Source organism: Aythya fuligula, chromosome 1 (assembly GCF_009819795.1).
Source record: "Aythya fuligula isolate bAytFul2 chromosome 1, bAytFul2.pri, whole genome shotgun sequence".
Classification (NCBI taxonomy): domain Eukaryota; kingdom Metazoa; phylum Chordata; class Aves; order Anseriformes; family Anatidae; genus Aythya; species Aythya fuligula.
Genome location: NC_045559.1, coordinates 65,266,838 through 65,288,677, shown reverse-complemented (window position 1 = coordinate 65,288,677; position 21,840 = coordinate 65,266,838). Strand labels below are relative to the sequence as shown.

Below are 21,840 nucleotides of genomic sequence, written 5' to 3'. Positions count from 1 at the left end.
CTGTGCCTTCTCGTAGAGGGAGAGAAGGAAGAAAAAGGTAAAACAGAGTCTGGAGTGTGGAAAAGTCTGTCTTCTTTGTAGAGCTGCTGCTGCTTGCTGGACTTCTCTGAAGGAAATGGGTTGGCAACATTTTCTGCCTATTGCTGTTGGTGTTGATGCTATCCCCCACTTAGGCCACTGTTGTGTCTGCTGGAGCTGGCATGGACTCCTCAGTGTCACCAAAAAGCAACAGAAAAGGTCACAAGGCTATCTGCTGGTTTGTTTTCACTTTGTCTTTCGCACTGAACTTAAGAGCACAAACTGAGCTCATGCTATTGTCCCAGATACGAGTTAATCTGCATGGTATCAAGTGTCTCCAGAACCCTATACCAAACTACCCCCCAGTCCTTACCACTCATATCATGGACACCAAGTCTGTTCAGCCTTCCCCATCCTGCCCTGGTCTTCAGATGACAACTAGCAACCTATCACTCTCACTATTCAATTAATGTTAAAAAAAAAAAAAAAGTAAAGAGAAAAGAAAAAGCTACAATGTGAGTGACTTTAAACTATATATGGTGTGCAGCCCTCTTAAATTCCAAAACAAGCACAGAAGTACCTTGTGATTTTAAATATTCTTAATAGCCGAACACATCTCAACACTGAAATGCCCAGTGGTGACATGATCTTTGTCTCAACCAGAATCGTTTCCAGGATTCCTCCACACACGATGAAACAGTCAAAGCGGTTGAAGAGGGACACAAAATAGGCCTGCAGACCAAGGCTGTACATCTTCAGCAGCATCTCTGCCGTGAAAAGAGCTAGCAGCACCTTATTGGCAGTGTCTCATGAAAAACAAACAGAAACAGAATGAAGAAACTTAGTTAAAAGATCATCACAGATAACTATTGACCCTTGCCTATAAGAACTCCCTTCTGGGATCAGCCTGAAAGAGCAACCTTATCTAAGCTTGGGTCAAAGAATGGACTTCAAAAGTGTGGGCAGTTCATTCACAGAAATGTTTTACAAGGATGGTTACAGCAATTCTTATGTATTGCACATACAGATGTGATGTGTTACACAACCTCCATGGCAGGGATATGCCTTCCCATGCTCAACCTCCCATCATAGTTGTCATCTGCAGATGGGAGCGGGAATAGAAGAGCTGTTGTGCTACCTGCTGTTGCTTAATTAGGCCTTTCAGCTGCTCTCTCCTCCAGTGAGGTTTCAACTGCTCTGCAGACTGAAGAACTTTACAAATCTCTCTTCCTTCCACACCTCCCTGGTAGGTAGAACTTATCATAAAAACCATTTAAGGGAAGACCTTGGAGAACTTGTGGCTCCCAGTAGCCATCCATAAATTGGAAATCCAGTTGCTGCAGCTATATATTCAGCATAAACTCCTGATTTCATCTACACCCAACAGAAAACTGCTTTGGCTAGAAACCAGAAATTTATGTTTTCCCTGAAACCTCTCCTAATGTGGGCAGATATTTTCTTGTATTGGTTAAGGTCCTCCTCAGAAAAAAGGACTATCTGCAGCTGTGTATGCACCTTTTACACTGTGTGGCCCAACACACCAGCTCCTCCCTCAGCCCCCTTTCTTGACACTGACCATAATAAATAGCACCATCAGACACTCCTCACCTTGGACCTCAGTGAGCCAGTCAGGCTGGTTGTAGTGTTCAGAGGCAATAGTAAGGGTGTTAAGAAACACGAGGAAGATCACCAACCAGTAGAAAACATTGGACTTGACAGCGGCTCGGCACTTTCTTCTGCAGAATCGATTCCACCGGCGCCAGTAGCGACTTGAAAAATTAGAAAAGAAAGAGTGTTTTTCAGATGGGGAACCTTAGGCTACTGCAAAGCTCTGTCAAGGGAGACTCTAGTCTTGATTCATTGTCCAAAACTGGTAGAGAATAACTTTGGATTTCACCCTGAAAAATGTTCTCTCCTTATCATCTGAGTCAACAGTAGTGATCATGCTTTCTTTAGCTCTAGGAGTAAAGTTAGTCCTGAGCCAATTTGCAACATTTAATGATGAAGAAACCTCTTCAAGCAATGTCTTAATCTGATTAAGACATCCATCACAGCTATCCTGAGGTCTTTCAGCCCAGTTCCCATGGAAATCTTTATTCTTTCTGTACTTAATGCTTGTGGCCTGAACTCAGAATAGTCGATGAAAAGATGTCCACTATATAGCATGGACCTCTGGATCAAGCCCTTGGAGAGGTGGGATCAAATAAGTTCTGTGGAAGGTTTCCTACACTCCGCAAGGTTCAGGACCTAGCCTAATCCCAGAGCTAACTCTGATCAGAAAAACTTAGGGGACTTCAACATCTCACCTTCATGCCTGGAACTAAGGATACCATTTGTTAATCAACAAACCTTTTAAAGTTTGCCTTCCATGAACACATCCTCTTATGTCACTGATTTCTGAGGGTAATTACTAACCACAGAAGATATTTAAAGCTAATTACACACCTCCTACTCTTCAGAATTTAACTTGCATAGCAACCAGTTTCCAGGCAACATATGCCACTGTATAATAAATCTAATAGTTTTTATATAGATGGTATATACATAGGGGTGTGTGTATGCGTGCTCTATGGAGATGCACACATACACAACATTACAGGACAAAGGAAGAGAGAACTTTTCTTGGCTAGTCTTCTCTTACACATCATTTCCAGAGATAAGCTGTGGCCATGCTTCATGTCAGGGTTCAGCATCTAGACAGACTAAAGCCAGGCAACATGAACGTTGCACACTGGCCAAGAGCTTTGCAACATTTTAACAGGTAATCAAATCCAAACCATTTTAGCTATGTAATTTGTAAGGGCATCTAGTTTATGTAGCTCCATCATTTAATCAAGGTTGTGCATTTTGCAGTGGATTGAAGACAAGAAATGATCTTCCAGCTTTCAAAAGTCACAACACATGTGCATATACATTGCCCTTAAACCATCAGCAATCCCCCCCACTTGTGTGTACTTGTGCACATCACCACGTGGTGATACAAGTGTTTTCTTGTGCTTATACATAATACTTTAAAACCATGGATTGTACAAATGTGATCATGTATGTAATGCTCTGCACAGGGATGCATATGGGCAATAGGTACACGTATATGGATTCCTGAATTGACCTTACTGTTTATCACTTAATTAAGCTGAAGGACAGAGTTATATTCTTGTTCCAGTTACTGTGAAAGTTTTATATATATATATATATATATATATATAAAATTGACTCTGAATTCAGAGTGTGGAGGGCAGCTGCTCCTACTGAAGATGTAGAAGTGGACTGGACATTAATAATCAAGTTACATGTATTCAGTCAACCCTTCCAATGGAAACCCACAGATGACCACTTGAGGACTACTTCACATTGTTAAGAACTAAGTCAACAGAGAAGGAAATATCACCATCGCAAGATTGTGCCTCATGATAAAAGAGCCTTCAAAAATAACCTGAAGATGCAAACTTGATCAGTTGAAAGATTTACAATCAAGCAGACTAGAGTACTGGAACAAAGTGTAGAAAACAGAACCTTGAGCTGCCAGGGTTTATGTTGATGGGTGTAGTATAATTATGTGGTTGAACTTTTTTTCCTTCTGCTTTTATATTTCATGGTTCAAAATGTGTAGATAGCAATCAGATAGGTACTTCTGAGTGAAAATATTCTCACTAGTCCTTGCATCTTAGTTCACTGTGAAGCATGTTTATATTTGGTAGATGATTGACTAATATCTACCAAGTTTGGCAGCATGTTCTAGAATCAAGATTGTGTCCAACAGATGCAGGAATAAACACTTCACAAGGTAAGGAGCAAAACCAGTGGAAAGGAAGAAAACAAAAAAAAATCAGTTTTACTTACCTAAACTTAGATTTGGAGATCCGATGCCTGAAAGATAAAAATTGCCATTAAAGTTTCTGAAGCTGTCCCATACCTTCTAGACTTTTTTGAGAATAGTGACAGAAAGAAGCAAAGTTAAGCTCAATTATTTTTTTTAAATGCATGCTGTTTTCCTTTTGAATCCCCTGTGAGGCAATATAGGCACCGGGAGGGCTAGGATTCTCTGATATCTAAATCTTATTGTTTGGTGGGAGTCATGAAGAAGGAGTCATGCCAATTCTACTACTTACAGATATTAGTGAAATAGCCTTTCTCTTGAGTAAAAAGCTGGCCTAATGCTAGGAGTGTTGTACATCTGCTACCAAATTTATTTTTCAAGAGTAACTCTCTTTTTTTCCTTTTCACCACAGTTCTTTTTTTTTTTCTTATATTAAAATATGTATGACTTTATACAAACAGACTTGTTGCTTTCACACATCACCTGTCACTTCAGGATATATAAGCACATTATGAAACCATGGGGAAAAAAATAATGTTTTCTTTTCTTTTCTTTCCTTTTTTTTTTTTTTTTTTTTTACCCCAGCAATTGAGAGAAAAACAGTATATGGTGGACATTTTCATATTTACATACCAATGATCATATTTATTTGTCTTTATTATCTATGTAAAGTGTCTTGAAATTAAATAGGACTGAACAATCAGCAATTCTATTGCTATCAATGAAATTTGGGGTAACAAGCATTCCTGAAAACTGGGACATGTTCCCACTAAACATGTGTTTAAATATTTAATTCCATTCACTCAGGTTCATTCACCTAAATAATCTCATTAGCCTTACACAAGAAGTCAAAGGAAAAACTAGGGACAGATCCCAATTCCCAAGCATGTGTTTTGCTCTGCTTAACACTTGTCCTGTAAGTCCCTTGACTGTCTTGTAGTATGTACACATTGGAGCACAGAGAGAAATAAAGGTATGTGTATGCAACGACATTACTCAGAGTTGATTTAAGAAGCTGCAAAATCCACTACCAATAACAAAAGAAATGAAAATCTGGAGAGTGACTATGAATAAGATATTTCTGCTGAGTGGAAGCATTTCTTAAAGTTCCCTCTATGATAAGAAAGTGATTAATTGTTGACAATGGTCAGCAAAGATCTTCCTGTACTGGCTTAAAAATGGATTCACTGTTAGCTGACATAATAGAAAGTAATGCTCAAAGCATCCAACACTACTTTCTCTAGCAGTCTTAAAACTGGCCATATCCCTCTCTGAGGACATCAGTCACTGATGTGTAGTCTGTGATGGGCCAGTTTCCTTATGCGGAAGACAAAAAAACAAACAAACACAAAAACAACAACAAAAAAACCTTTGCACTGAATTGCTGTGTCAAAGGCAGCTTGTCTGGGCCACACATAGGCAGCAGCATGGTTACAGACATACGCAAGAACTCTTTCAAAACAGAAGAAGAAATGCACTGACTGCACAGAATGCTAAATTATACTGCAGAGGCGATGGAAATTTATTAAAGATGCTTCACTAGTTATCCACAGAGCATATCCTTAATGTTAATACTATCTGAACATCACACTGAGAAGTCTTGCTTAATAAGCCCTACCTACTGACTGTAATGGATCAGATTTACAAGGAACAGGAAAGAAGGATCAGACAAGGCTAGAAGAAACAAAAAGAAGAAAAAAAAATGCAATCACAGAGAAAGCTTGACACTGAAAATGAGATGGTGAGGACTTTCACAGGAAGAAGTTGGGGGGGAGGAAAAGAGAGGAAGAGAGATGTCATGGGGGATTTGCTCAGTGTAACGTGAAGGAAGGACAGGGAGTATGAAGTCCTCTGATGACCTCTCTGGCTGATGGTTTCCCAGTAAGGGAGCTCTGCTCTGTTGCATTTAAGGAATCTTTTATTTATTTAGGCAAAAAGAGATGTGGCAGGTGTAGTACTCATCACGCATGTGACAATTATCTTTGGAGCATTACAAGCAGCAGCCAAGTGCATTCAGTGCTCCAACAGGTTAGCTACAAACCACTGCCCTCCCCCCCAGTGCCTTACTGCTACAGCAGAAGGCTCTATCACATGTGGGTGTGCTGTATATATAGAACAGAACAAGGGAGGAGGAAGAGATTTATATTTAGAGGCAGAATCCAAGAGCAAAATTGAATTCTGGAAACACGAATTGCACAATAACTGGTTTTGACAACATTATGCCCTACTCTGAAACATATTTTTCAAGTGACCTCTGTGATCCAAGAAGCCTTTGTCTTTCAGAACCAGTATTAACTACATAGTACACAAACATGTTCTTAGAGCATTTTTCAGACAGTCAAATAATCTGAATTTGGGGCCTTGTCATGGCCTCTTCATGACACTCCAAACTAGCACTAGCCAGGGATTCGGTGGACCAGATTCTCTGCTATGGGTTTAAACAGGGATCTCTTGCACCCCTGATATTTTGGATGCTCTACATATTTGGGAGAAAGAGAGCTTCCCCACTGATGTCCTGCTCTGGAATGTCTCTCTCTCTCTCTCTCTTTTTTTTTATCATGCTATTGGAGTCTATGAGAAAATTACTGCAGATCATTACTACTGAGTGTTTTTGTCATAGAGACCACATAACTCAGATTATGTTTTAGAAAGAAAAACATAGAAATCAGATTTTTATCATTTGACTAGATATCTTTAATTCTCTAAAAAAACTCTGCTAGCCTTACCTGGTTATATACCACATACAGATAAGACAGTCAAATTTAAAGATTTTATAAGCATAAGCTCAGGATAATCAGCGTAATTTAAATGTAGTGAGATAGCCCATATTCTGAGAGATAAAGCAACAAAACAGATCTTTGGAAAGCCATCTTCCCTTTCTGTCTTCATGCTGATGGAAGGTTATTTCATTCCAGGATGCTGGAATCCCTGAAGAGAGGATGCCCACCCTGGGGTCCTTACCCCCTGCCCCCACATTGCTAGGACAAGAGCATATAGTGACATAGAATCAGGAATTCTCAATTCATTCTCATTCAAAGGAATTATTTTCAGGAACGCATACTGCATACCTAATAATCTCTCACCCTAATAAAGTCTTAGGGTTAAGTTCTACCCTCAGCTACTTCTTTGCTATTCACACTGAAACAATGGGCCTCCATCCTTCCACCTGCTCTCCTCTGTACAATTCAATTAATACTTCAGGGACATACAATGACCATTTCTAATTTTTGACCATTTATTAAAAACTCTAGCAAAATAGAACAGAAGACTGGCCCTGGAGAACTGGAGCTCTGATGTGGACTGAGATCCTTCTGCTTGCCCTTCTTGCACAAGCACTGAAGAACATGCTGACCTGAACAAGTGATGCTGGTTTTAAGAGAGGTGTTTTTTAGCCAGCAGCAATAAGAATTTGCAGAACATCCTTAAGAAAAGTGGATCTATCTGTCTTAAAATTGAGCTGGTTTGATATTTATCAGGCCTTCTCGGGCTGGGAAACAGACTGGGAAAATAAGCCATCACTTCAGAATTGTTCAAAAACACCAGCAACTATAGTGAACCTGCAAGTAAACTGTCTCTTTCCCCTTTACCATTGGCTCTTCTGTTGATTATGGCAAGAGCTGCATAGGAATTATTTTACCAGGAAAGCACCAAGTAAAAAATCAGCGATGGTTCAGCTGCCAGGGAAAGCTTTCATTGCTCATAATATTTTAAGGATAATGTTTTTGGTTAAAAAGCCAGCATAAGCTGTTCATTTTATTTTATCATCTTTTATCGTTTTAACCCTCTTTGGTGGAAAAAACAATCGAACTGTCCCCCAAATGTAGGGAAATCCCAGCCAAGGTGAAAATGCCAAACGGCTTATTGTTTCAGTGAAAGCAGATCATTTTAAGCTGTGTTTCCCTTTGAGCTCAAGTGCTTCAGTTTTCTACTGTGGCTCCACAGAACATTAGTTTCCACAAAGGTTTTTTTTTTTTGTCTTGCTAGTACATATGTGTAAAAACAAGTTCTATTATGGCACTCCAGATCTGTATGACTGTATTAGAAAATTAGCATTCTGGTTGTATTAGAAGATTATATACACTGCCATCCTGCACAGAACAGATTACTGTTGATTATAAGCAACAGCCTGTCCACAGGAATCTAAGACCTGCTGAGCAGTAACCATAGAGGTTTTGAGAAATTACTCACTATTGGAAAGCCTTGGGTATAAAGCCATCCTGTAAACAGAAACCCATTGCTCCTAGTTCTGGGTTTATCTCACTGATACTTGTAGAGGAAACACTTTTCCTTGTACCTGGAGGCAACAGGCTATTAGAGCTGTGACACATCAGAATTAAGATAAGTTCTACTTCCAAACATTGGCCTTGAGGATAAAAGCTGTTGTGTTTCTACTACGGGGCAGATGTCAGCACAGTACAAGGCAATATCATGACAGAGATGATATACTGTGGAAATTCTTGGACGTTTTTCAATGTCCCGTGGAACCCTACAAAACCTTCTTCAAATTCAGACACCTGATAAAGGTAGTACCCACCTTAGGAAGGGAACTACTCTTGGCCACATCTCACCTGATGGCAGCAGAATTTAACTAGGGATGAATAGGAATGAAGTTTTTGTTTGAGTTTCAAGAAACCAGATTTACACAATAAGCAAAGAGATTAGATGTTATATTCCTCCTGAAACTCCTTCTGCTGATTTGAAGGCTGGCATTGCTCCAGACAGCACAGCTGATGAAGGCAGTTTCTATAGTATGGATACTATAGAAATAAAAGCTTCTTTGAAACAATTCATCAGTAGGAGTGTGTTTGAGAGGTACTCTCTTGATCTCACATAGCATATGTCTTTGTGGAGCTGAGAAAGGCTGTCAGGGAAGATCTCCTTTTCCAAAAGGCATGCTTGAGCCTGGCTTCTCAAGCAGATCTTTCTGTCATTCACAGACCAAACCTTTCAAAGCTCTACAGCTTTTCATACAAACAAAAAGAACAGCTAGTAATTCTACGTTATCTTCACTAAAAATGCTTTTTCCTTCAGTCGCCTGGATACTTTTTACCATGAGCCCATTCCGAAGGCCAGATCAGCCTGTAACCATGGTGGTGGTGGCAGTGCCGGGGTGGTTAAATGCCCTACCAGCCTGATGCCACTAAATAAATAAATGTATTATCTTTGACTTGAAATCTCCCTGTTGCTTCAGTCATGTCTGGTTGCAGCTTGCCCAGTGCAGTCTCTGCCCTCTGGGAAAAAATGTGTTTATAGCAAGACAATGGGGACTCATGGCCACTAGATGTTTTTAGCAGGCTGGTAAAAATGAAGACTCATCTGCAATACATGAAACTCAACAACTGAACAAGAAACTTGTCTGGTCATTTCACCTGTAAAAACAAATTCCAGAGGGCAGATGACTGCTCAAAAGTCCAGGGCTAGACTTCAGCTAGAGTAAATCAGGATGGCTTGACCATAATTATTAACACTTACTGAAAGTCACTAGTACTACATGAGGAACTTATTTGAAAAATTCAGCTGACTTCTGCATGAACTATTCTTATCATTAAGTGACACTGAAGAATTATTGGAAACACTGGGCCAAATTCTAATGCTCTGAGTCAGGTCCCATTGAAGTTACATACTATTCAAACCAATTCTGAAATCCTTGCTTACATTTTATATGTTCCAGCAGAATATTGACCTGTGAGAGGTTTAAATGAAGGCTCAGTGAGAAGAGGAGGACATAATAATTCTTGAAACCAGGAAAGCTGATTTCTCTGTCCACCTGACTGTGTGATACAGTAAACAAGTAAGACAGAGAGGAGTCCAAGCCTTAGAGTGCTAGGCACATCTGAATATACCCACAACTGCAGAATCTGGAGCTCCACAGGTTTACAAAATCAGAAAGCATTGATGAAATTTGTATTTAATTCCAGACTTTCAAATACAATGATTGTCATTCATTTTCCTGGTTGAAGGCTCCCATCCATCTCTGAGAGATGAAAAGTAATCTCAGTAAGGCCTTGAGGATCTTGAAGGTCCTTGGGTAAGGACTAAAAAAACAACAATAACAACAACAAAAACCTCACCCTTCTCAATAACAGACTTCAATTTCCCTACTATGCACCACCCATTTTCAATGGAAGTGGAAAGTGGCAAGGAAACTGTTTATCTCCCTGAATCTTACACATCCTGCTCTGGTGAAACTTAGGGCACTGTTTTAAGATTTACAACACAGGAAGAAGAAATGAAGTTCTGTTTTCCTGTTGTCTTTCTATGTCCTCTTCCTCCAAATGTATCAGACATAGCTATCCCTTCTCCTAATACTGTGGGCATGGTGATCACTGCGCCAGACCACAGTACTGTTTTTTTTCCAGTGGACATGTTGGACTGTTTTAAGTAAACTCCATTCTAAATCATGATTACATTTAGAGTTGCGTTAAACTTCAGCTCTCTCAGCCATATTCCAGCTAAGGTAGTTATGTTCTGCATGCCAAAAATCCCCACACAGTTCTGGTGCAAAACAAGCTACCCTTCCACATCTCCTTGTACACTCATGTCTTTTCTCCTTAAGCTTTTAAACACCTGTCACATTTTACCCTGAAGGTGGCTGAACTCTAACCTAATCCTTGCATGTACAGCTCATAAAGTGTTTTAGGATCCTTTGGGATTAAGGGCATTAAATGAATGCAAACTGCAATATTAAAAATATATGCAACTTTATAGTAACAGTTGACATTGTTGTTGGCACTGTGTAGCACCAGGGGACCCATTGTGTTAGGAACCGTAACTGCAGAATAGAGATGGTTCTCCAAATTAGATCCAGCTGGAAGAAGTGGTCACATATCCAGCTACTGCTTTCTACAGAGTGACAAGAGCACAGGCATCTCAGTGGGGTGCTAAAGGGAGAGTTACAACTGCCTTAGTGCTATGAATAGACCTAGCCTGGCTCCTTTGGAAAAAAAGTTCCTAATCTAAACTATAATGCCAGACTCAGCAGGTACACAACAGCAGGCAGGTGAAGGAAAGCTGTCACAATTTCTTCTGGGGTTTGTAAATCACTGGCTGACACTTCCAGGAAAGCAGACTGAATTTATAACATATTTCACATATCACATCGTGTAATGCAGATAAGATCCCCTCCTCTTCAGTTTGTAGAGGAGAAGGCTAGGGGTGTGTGTGGGAGACACAATCAAGGTTTATGAAGTCATGAAAGTGATAGATAAGCTGAATGCAGAACTGTTGATCACCAGATCTCACAGTATAAGAAGGAGAGGGCATTGACTGAAAGTGGCGGTAGATCAGCTTAAAACAGATACACTAAAGTACTTGTCTACACAGCAGGTAGTGAGCTTCTGGAAACTTGTTGCCACAGGAGATTGTGAGGGCAGGCAGCATTAGCAGTTTCAGATAAATCCATGGCTGACAGGTCCATAGATCGCTGCTAAAGGCAAAAAGAAGTGTGCCCTCTAAGATCTCTAATATGATAAGCATGAATTCAGGAGCAGTAAAAGCTGAATGAAAGGCAGGAAATGATCAGGCTTGCACACTTGCCCTCCTGTCACTGTCAAGACCTGTGCACCACAGGTCTGCCAAAATAGTATTTTGGCATCAGTATTTCTTATGTACTTCTGTTCACCAATTAATCAACACTGAAGGGCTCAAAGTAAACCCAAGGACAGGACAGAATCCCAGAATACTCCAGCAGAGTGCTTTGTCCATTTTTCAAGGAAATTTGGTGAGATTAACATATTTGCCTGCAGCATAAGGTCCATTCCTGTTCGAGTCATGCAAAAAGCAAGAAAACATTCCTGTTGTCTGTTCTTGCTCTCTGTGGTGTTAAAAAGTGCACAATAAAATATAAATGTCTTCTATAACTGCTATCTCATGTTCTTGAGCATGTCTATTAACAGTAATGGTGTGATTTTGAGGAGGCATTATTCCCTCCCTATTGATGCATTTCTTTGTCACTATAATGTTGTGTTCAGCACTTAAAGGGTGTAATTCAGCTGAAGGATGAGAGCTACCATATGTGTATTTCTATTACAAGATACCGTAAAGTGTAGAGGAATCATTAGCGAAATTAAAATATACCAGTCAATTTCACTGCTTGGTCTGTATATGCTGGATTTCATTATCCATCACTAAAGATAAATTTTAAATTAAGAACATTTATCCATCAGTTCTTCTTTTAGCTACTACGCAAAACCAGTTCATCTTATTTTGGGAATTCTATGATTTATTTGTATGTATGTAATCCCAGAGGCTCTCCACTAATGTCCAGAGTGAGTTTACATTGCAATTAAGATAAGAAGTGGGATCAACAGATCATCTCCATCCTCTCCTTTCACCCATACTGTGGTGTACTTCCCCTTAAAAAGGCTGTCATTTGCCTTGGCTTTAAACCCACAAAGCTCAATCCAGCACCTACATACATATAACTGCGTATATGTACTCACGCTAGCCTAGCACCGCAGTTTTCGCCTTCAATATCTGCTCCAGGGACGTTGTCTGTGTTCACGGACTCGGTCTCACTGGTGGGCATGCTCACTGTAAGAGTCAAAGGGAAGAAAAAGAGAGGGTTGGCCATTAGAACCTGACACATCTATTAATGAATCACATCAGTGAAGGAACTGGTGTAATGAAAAGACCCTCAGCTGCAGCTCCTGAGGATTAGTTGATCAAGTCTGCTGCCTCCCTGCATAGGCCAGGATGGGCAGGTAGACTTTAGGAACATACATAGGTTACTTGAAAACTAAAGGAAGGGGAAGAGCCAGCTGCTCATTTTTTTTCTGAGTTGGCTTCTGGCAATGTTATGAATGAGAACCACTGAAAATTAGAGAACCTTCAAAACCAAGAAAGAAGCTTTTACTTGATTCAGTGAATGCTTAAGATGATTCCCCCTTACTTGCAACCAGCCCAGCCACCTTAATGCCCTCCCCAATCTCTTGTGGAGAGGAGTGCAAAAAAAAAATATCAGACTGATAGATATTCAAAAGACTTCTGTTAGCCTGGTAGCAAGTACCACAAATAATACTGATGGCTCATCTGTCATATACTACCATTGATGCGTTTTAGCCCTGCACTTAGAAACTGGGCCTATAGGGATAAGAGGGAAATTCAGACTCTGACTCTTTCAGACAATATCAGCAAAGGAACTAATTAATACGGACTGTGGCAGAGATTTAATGTTGACACCCATCAACCAAGATCTGGAAAGAATTTCCCCCACTTTTGCAGAAATGTCATGGAATAGCCATTAAATGAAAGCAAACTTAGGTGCAAACCTACTTCATCTGAATTCAAGGAGGTGTTATCTTCTCTTACGAAACCTTAATATTTTATTTGCTTCTGTTGATCACAAAGGTTCATGGTTTCCATTCCATGAATTGTTCCCAGCTCCTATATGAGCTTTAGTAACTTCTTTCATACACAAACGTTCAACTTAAGGTAGAAGAAAAGAAAGGATAGGATACAATGTGTCCTCTTCCCTTCCCTCTTTTTAATAAAAAAAAAATAAAAAAATTACAAAAATATACAGAAAATGTTGTTTCAAACTAAATAATGGAGGAGTTAGGTCTCTCAGATGCCCAACAAGACAGCAAAACATGACCTGCACTGGATGTATATCTCAGATGAGATCTGACAGCATGCACTATTAGCTGTTAGAGAGGCTTTTAATAGCTTGTCAAAACAGGTTACTCGTTAATAAGAAAATATCTATTTGGAGGTCAATGGTGCAAAAAGAGACAAAACAGAATAAATATGCTCTGCGTTCCAATTGGACAGATGTTTAATGAGCCATGGGTACAGGTCTTCTTTCAGAAACTAGAAAGATATCAGAAGGTTCTTCCAAAGATCTAAGAAATACCTGGGTTTCTGCTTTGAAAGAACTGTGGTAGAAATGCCCCTCAAAATATTTCCTTCACCCCATCCCAATGATGCAAGTGCTTCCGATGTGTATCTTTGGACATCTAAAGCTCTTCTACTGTTTTCTGTAGGAACACAGCCCATAGGAAATAATAGTCTCTCTACCACTCTTGACGTAACCATGAAATACTGTACTCTAATGGTGCTCATTTCTTTGCAAAGACTAGATGTTTTAATAACTTTGTCTGTTCAGAAAGATGAATTAAGAAATCAACTGAATTAATATTTTGATGCACATGGAAGAGTCAAGTAAATTGTAAGAAAAAATGACATTCATAATTCAAATTTTCAGTCCAGATTAAGCCCTTCAGAGGAAAAAAAAAGAAAACAAACACCGATATTTGGCAAGTCATCTTTGAAGCTGAGGTAAAGCACTTTCAAGACATATTTGAGCTTATTTGCAAATGGAAAACAATCTTGAAGACATTAGCAAGAGATTGATTTGCAGAACAGCTTATTATCTTGAGTGCATGAAGAGGACACTGCACAAGCAATAGAAAAAGCAAGGCACGCGCATGCAGAAGTATACAAAGATACATCATGTGTCAGTCTGCATAGAGACATATAGACACACACACAGACAGATATACACAGTGTGGACACAAATTGCAGTCGAACATTACCATGGGTTTCTGTGGAGTGACTAAACCAAGCAAACTTTCCTTTCTTCTTATCAGGCAAGCCAGACGGAGTGCTTCCTTTCACAGACAAGATGATCAGTGTCAAGTACCAGGAACAAGACATCAATAGAGAACATGCAGCCAGTGACAGGCAAAAGAAAAAAACAAGGAACTCAGCTTGCACACGACATCCAGTTCTGTCTGAAAACTTCATCATGTGAATTAAAAGTACAAAATCAAAAACAAAAGTATACGGAAGTAAAAAATATTATAACAGATCACTTGAGGATAATGTTCCCTTGCTTTCTGCTCTTTTTTTATATTTGCCTTCTGAGAACATGAAGTGGCAGAATTTAAGTTTATGGGTCAAATCCTTATTCCAGTGATATCAATGGCAAAACTCTTCTTGTTTGACTGCATGACCTACAGAAATCAGTGAGACTAAGGCAATTGCAATTTGTCCCAAAGTTATCCTCTGATCCTTATTAGACTAGCCTATTTTTGAATGATATGTCTTGTGGTTTTTTTTTCCCCCTAAACTTTTTCAATATCAAGAAACTCTTGCAAAACTGATGGAGCTGCTAAAGGAAAGTAGTTGGAATAATCACATTTCTCTGTCTTTTCCCATTTGTAGAGATTAACAACCTTCAAGCACTCAGATTTATCCTGCCTTACTCAAACTAGGACACACTTCAGCTATGCCTCATGATTTCCATTTGAGTTTACATTTGGTATTTACCCTCTGATGTTCTTCTGCTGCGTGGCTTTTCATGGCATTACTTAGTGTTGATCCTCTGCTTATTATGTATGCATGGAGGTCCTCAGCCCACACATATCAGAGATGTATGTGCAAAGGTGTCACAAAGCGTACTTTGCACTTCCCTAATCCTACTGCTGTGGAAGGCCAAATTAAAGTGAGGGATACAGGTGCAGTGACACACAGGCTGAAGAGCCACCTCCTGTGGTTTGGGCTAGCTCACTGGCATTAACTCCCAGGCACTTCCTACACTGCACTGATGGAAAATGTTAAGGACAATAAAAAGTATTAAGAAGGTATCACGTATAAGAAGAATAATGGCCTAGAAGTTAGAGGTCATGATAGACAGTAGACTAGGACCGTATTCTCAAATGTGATATGCTCTCAGCAGGGCAATCACTAATTTTCTGTGGCACCTCACTTCACCTTCAAAATCAGGGGATAATCATGTGCAGAGCTGCTGTGAGGGTCATTCAGGCCAGTTAACAAATCCTAGAAACAAAAGATGCTGCAGAAGATGTGTGTATAAACTGGGGCTGAATATGAGATGAAGTAAACCAAATACACCTATATGGCTTTCTTACCTGATTCAGTTCTCAGGGACACAGACCTTCTGCCTGCACCCCAGCTCCAGAACAAAAACAAGGCAGGCATTTTTTGCAGTCAGGGTAATTAATTACTGCAACCATGTACCAAGAATGCTGGTGGTGAATCTACCACAGGAATGTTTTAATCAGGAAGAGATGTTTTTCTAAATGGTGGGCTCTAATCCAGACCAGAGTTATGTTCAGGCTCATACTATACAGACTATGCCATCTCAACGGCCACTTCCTCCTTGTAATTTTGGAAGCTGAGACAAAAGCAAGAGGGAGACAAATGCGTATTTCCCCCTACCTGGGCACAAATGACTCAGGGGGAGAAATCCTGGTGCCTTTCCTCCTTTGCCATGTGTGATTAGTGAAGTATGCACTCTGACAGGAGTGGTTCCCTGTCATCTTCAAAAATCCTATTGCTTGTACCCAGATCGTAGGTCCCATAGGGCTGGGTTCTACCAGATGCAGAGGGCATATTGTCTCTCTGTGGGCCCCTCACCTCCCTGGCCTTCAAGCAGACCAACAGATCTTCCATGTAGCACATGCTTTGCATTGTAGGCACTTTGGTGTCCAAACTGCAGCACAGACACTATCCCTGTGCATATGATTCAATGGTCCACCTAACACCTGAGGGTATTAGGTTAACATCTAAATGTCTATGTTCTACATAGGCAACTCCTTGGCACAAAGGATAGCAGGTTGCTAAAGGAGTGAGAAGGCATTTCCACTGGGTAGTTTACTTTTGCCTGACTGCACCAGGAGTAGCAATGCAGCTAACAGGGCAGTGAGCACAAATTGCGGGCAGCCTGCTCCAACCAAACCAGTACAGTGAACTGCTACCAACAGCACAGGGACAGGTCCCATAGAAGATATTATACACTTCCTTGGGGCAAAACACAGCAGCTTTGCTTACGTGGCAATCTTTTTTTGGATTTATCCTTAGTCATCACAACCGTAATTCTCTCTGGTTGATGAAATCTCCTATTAATTACACATTCTCAAAGCTGTAAAGCAATTTCTTTTTAAAGGGAAGTGAAACAACCTTTTAAAGGCATCAGAGTATTTCATGGTTTCAGTAGAATGCAAACCTTAAGGACCAGTATGTTTTATACTTTACAGTCGCTTCTGAAATGTTTGCACTTCTTACATCTCTCCACAGTGTGGCTCATCTCTGAATACAGAATTTTCCTCCTGGACTGCCTAAACTCTGATTTCATTTGGCTTACATAGCATTCCTGCAGCAACTGAAGTAGCAAAGGCTATCTAGCTGCTTCCTTAAAAATAAATCTGAGATATGCTTCATGTTGTGTTAATTCTAGCTCTGAGACCCAGCAGACAGAAGTAAGGACAAAGAGTCTGCAGTCTGCGACTGGCTAGATAGACAGATGTGCAAGACCCTTTGAGAGCCTCTGTTCCATGTCACTGGCATCAAGCTTTGATACCAGCTCTCCACTTGCACTAACATATGTCCCTCCTCCAACCAATGCCCTGTGGACATGCAATAAATTATTAGATGGCAGGTTGCCAAGAGACAGCCAACCACTCAAGCAGAAAGCTAGCACAAGCAAGTACCCTTCTGTGTAGCCCTGAGATTTTTTTTTGCTTTACACACTTAGAGAATAATATATGCTCCCAGTTTGGGAATATCACTACCACTGATGCATCTTGCTTTTATGGCACTTTTGTTATCTTGCCAGTGGAAGTAATTTTAATATTCAGATTTATCTCCATGGATTATAATGTTGCCACACTTGCTTGTTGCTGAATCTGACTTTAATGAACCTCACTGTGAGAACTTAAGACCCAGAGAAGATGAAGCCCGGGCAAAAGGTGCCGAGTTCCACAAACATAGATGAAGCATATACTTTTCTCATGTTTTAATGGGACATGCTACTAAATGACTCTGCAGACTTGGTCATTAGTTTTAGAACTGGATATGTTAGAGGCTATTCACTTTGCCTGACTTCACTTCTCTGATTTAGCTGTTTGATTTAAGCTCCAGAGGCAGAGAGGTTCCTATCACAGGTTTTCTGAATGGCTCATTTTGCTTATGGGAGCTTATGGCTCCCTCAACCACACGGACAGGCTGGGCGTTTACAGTAGGCCCTTAGTTGGGTACCTGACCAAAACAGTGTGACTACTCAACAGTGTGTTCATCCATATTCAAAAAGACTTGCCGTGGGTTTTCGGATTAAGAAAAGGAACAATATACTTGATTGTGTATTCTGATATGTTCACCTGGACTACAATTTCCTCAACTCTCTAATTTCTGCTTGTATTGAATGACATTGTGAAATATCAACCTAAATCACCCCTTTTGCCTATGTTGCTATTTGAAGTCAGATGGACCTGATGCTACTTTTTTGTGTCACCTTGCTCATGTGATCAAGCCTTTCTACATATCTGCTCAGTTTCTCTGAAATGGGGATTATAATTCTGCTCTCACCTTGCAAACCTCTCTGAGATCTGCAGATGAAACACATTACAATAGGTGCTAAGTACTATAGTTATTACTGATGCTTATGTCTCCCAAGTGGGACTCTGCAAAACTATAAAGCAAATCTAAAGAGCAAAGAAGTCCTGTGAATTCTCCAGCTGAGATTTAAGATTTCTCTTTTCTATCAAGCACAACAAGAATAAATTGCAATATGCAGGCTGCTTCCTTTAACAGAATGCGCATCAAGTGAATGACTTTGTCTCCAGTAAGACCCTTGCTTACTGTGGTGCCTCTCATGCCCATCATTTCATGAATGAGTTTATGGGCAGCTGTCAGAATATCAATTGACTCTTTTTTTTTTTTTTTTTTTTTTTTTTTTTTTTGTGGAGAGTTCTCATTTTTTTTAATTAATATGTGAATATTGCCTAGCTTTCCTCTTCTCATTGCCTGTTTGGAAATGCTATACTCATTCATCATATTTATTAATTTAAATAAGATACAGCATTTATTCTGATACATGCATACAGTGTCTTGGGAACAATCCGTGAGTATGTTCTTAAATGGAAGCAGCATGCAGAGAATAAACTGTGCAAAGGCAAATGAATAATTTTCTCTAGATCTCTTCCTGATTTTTTGACTGGGGAACATTTTGGGGTTTTCTGTTTTGAAAAGAAGCTCTGCAATAGGAAGGTTTCTACAAGAAAAGAGGAAAAGGAACTTAAACTATCTGTAGGAACTTGGTGGTTACACACCTCCCAAAGACAGACAGAATGAATCAATGAATCTAGCACCAAAAAAAAAAAAAAAAAAAATCTAGAAAAATTGTGAAAATACTTTCAAGATCCTTATGGAGGGCTCAGAGGTCAATGCCCATACAGACGGTATTATGCACACAGTCCTACATTAAATATATGCAATACATACACTTTCAATAACCTAATTTTGGGTTACATACAAATGACTGCAATTAGAAGGAGTGAGCTTGAGTTGCAGTTTCACTCAAGGTCGAATTGAGGATAGCAACAAAGAGCCATAGAGCGTCTGTCAGTTGCATCTGCTTTAATCAGAAATAGAGAGGCTTTTGGTAAAAAGACCTTTACACCAGCAAACCAACAGCAAAGGTGGAGCAGCTAGTGTGTGGTAACAGGGCTTGTCATTACAGTCATAAAAGCAGGCTGAGAGGACTGATGCAGCACAGCACAGGTTACCAACTGGAGCAGAAGTAGGAACATTGCCAATACTGAGATGGAGTATTGTATGTCCAACATTTCATTAATAAATTGCAATTTATATCTTTCATATAAAGAGACTTGTTTTCTTATGTTCTCCTCTCCTGGAGTGTCACCACAGACACATATACATCCCATGCTGTTGAGGGGATGCAGTCATGGGCTAAGTGAATTTATACCATACACAAAGAGGAACAGGAGAGAGATAGAGAGAGATCTGTATCAGCTGTGCAGGCACGTGATTAACAGATCTGTCATTACCACATGCAGATTACTGCATACCTATGAATGCATTACCTTGTCGCTACTCAATTTTCCTGAGACCTATTTTAGTACAACAAACACCCCAGCTACCTTAAACAGCTGCCATTTCTTCCTACTTTTTTACAGTAATATTGACAGTAATACACAGCTCTCCACAAATATTTGTTCATTTCAGCCATCGAGTGGAATACACATTACGCATAAGACACATAATGAGCACAAGTGAACTTCTGGCCCTGATGAGAGGTGGCCTTGCAAGCCTCTGACATGCTCTGTTCTGTATTTGAAAGGAAGAACTTAAAATCCTCTTTGGTCTTCCCTGCATGGAGGGCAGGGGTTATTTTTGCATAACTGTGGTATCTCAAATGTCTCAGAAGCACAGGATGTAGGACCTTTCAGAAAGGAGTCTAACTCTCGGATAAAAAGGGCAAAATGAGCAGTTTCCCTGGGTAACAGCTTGTTCTGCTGAGCTAACATTTGAGTCTGCATTAGGAGCCCATTCACTGCTCTGCAGAGTTTCTGCCTGCAATGGCTATGGAAGTAACCTGCTTAATCCCTGCGGCTGAGGAAGGACAGATGGGCCGGGTCACAGGGTGACAGAGCTGCTACCAGAACAGATCTTGAAAGATGTCTCTCTCCTAAATCTGGGTGCTCCAATGACATCCTAAACTTGTTTTCTTTTTTGATAAATGTCCTGTGTTGTTTGTCTCGCTAGGAACAACACCTAATGCGCCAAAGTGCAAGGCATTTACTTGCAAGGATATGGTTTATAGCCTAAGTTTCTGGTGTCAGTCTAATACTCTAGTTCCCTATAGACTGCTGGAGCCATTCATTAAAAAATAATTAAAAAAAAAAAAAAAAAAAGAGAAGGAGAGAGATGAAAAAAGGAACTGAGGCAACTGAGGATATATAGCTCTTTCATTTGTATTTTTTGATGGTGAACAAATTACAACAGCACATTCTGAATGGTTCTGCAAGATCTCTCTCATTCTTTAACATTTTTTACAGAAGAACGTGGGACAAGCAGCAGCACCATCAAATGTTCCTGAATCTACGCCATAAATGATACAAGGACACAAGAAGTAGGAGCATCTCACTTGAAAATCAATATAATTCTAGTATTGCAGTCTGGTCTGGCAGGCTTCTAAGAAATGGGTGCATGAGAGGTACTATCACACCAGGTGTTGGAAAGTGTTGCAAAGACTGATGAAACAAAACAAATAAAATAATTAGCCACAAAGAAAGTGCCCTCAAAACAGTATAATCAACAGAAAAAATATAATTTCTCCCCTTTTGAATGCTTTTCTAATAATCACACTGCTACTTATATTTTGCTCACTAGCATTGCTATAAATGAAAATTATCAGCACATAAGCTTCAAGCGCAAACGTGGTTTTAAGGCAGGTCATGTGTTTCCTTAAATTCCTGTGCATGGGGGAACTTCTGCATCTGCCCACCCACACAAACATACACCTGGGTGGTGAATCAGTAACTTTGATGAGGATCTCTACTTCAGCAAAAGCATCTTTGTTCTTTCAGTTCACAGCCCTGACTTCCCTGCAGAGTCAGGGAGAAGCAAAAAAATTACAGAAGCCAGTTCTAACCTGATCTGCTTAGGTCATCAGAAACTCTCCGGGGAGCGCTGCTCACCACCTCGATTGCTAAGCTTCAAAGTGGCTGAGATGCAGCTCTAGCTGTTTTATGACATCCCTGTCTGGCACCAGCCATTTCAAGGTGGGTGACACCTGAAGACTCAGCAAGTGGCCTGCGCTTTGTGAGCCAGAGCACATAAGAGGATGTGTCAGGATGGCAGTGACTGTATTTGTGTTTGGATGGTGCAGCGGGTCAGAGGCTCACAACGCAAATCTTTCCCCTGGGAGCTCCCACACCCTGCAGCCAGGAAGCTTAGGCAGGGATTGTGCCTGGGCTGAGCCAAGGGGGAGGTAGGTGTCTGAGGACTGCCTCCTGCAGAAGGAGGAAACTACGCTCCTGGAGGCTGGCCGTTGTTGGCAGAATATCAAAAAAATCAAAAGGAAAAGTGAACGTGGGGGGCAAACTGTATTATTTCAAAAGACAGGCAGGGCAACCGGGCAGAGGCTGGGTCATCGGTGAAAAAGCTGTGGGAAAGAACAACAGTGACTGAATATTTCATCTGAAATACCGTTCCGTGAGCTGGAAGAGTAGCGTATGCTT

At 40.3% G+C, this 21,840-nt stretch overlaps 1 protein-coding gene across 1 annotated transcript in view; it reads right to left on the bottom strand.

Moving 5' to 3' along the window:
- Window positions 1-21,840, bottom strand: part of CACNA1C (calcium voltage-gated channel subunit alpha1 C) — a 432,625-nt gene that overhangs the window by 103,549 nt on the left and 307,236 nt on the right. Inside the window, 4 exon segments of the mRNA XM_032187967.1 lie at window positions 599-824; window positions 1,627-1,787; window positions 3,859-3,885; window positions 12,277-12,367. Coding sequence (XP_032043858.1) covers window positions 599-824; window positions 1,627-1,787; window positions 3,859-3,885; window positions 12,277-12,367 — 505 coding nt within the window.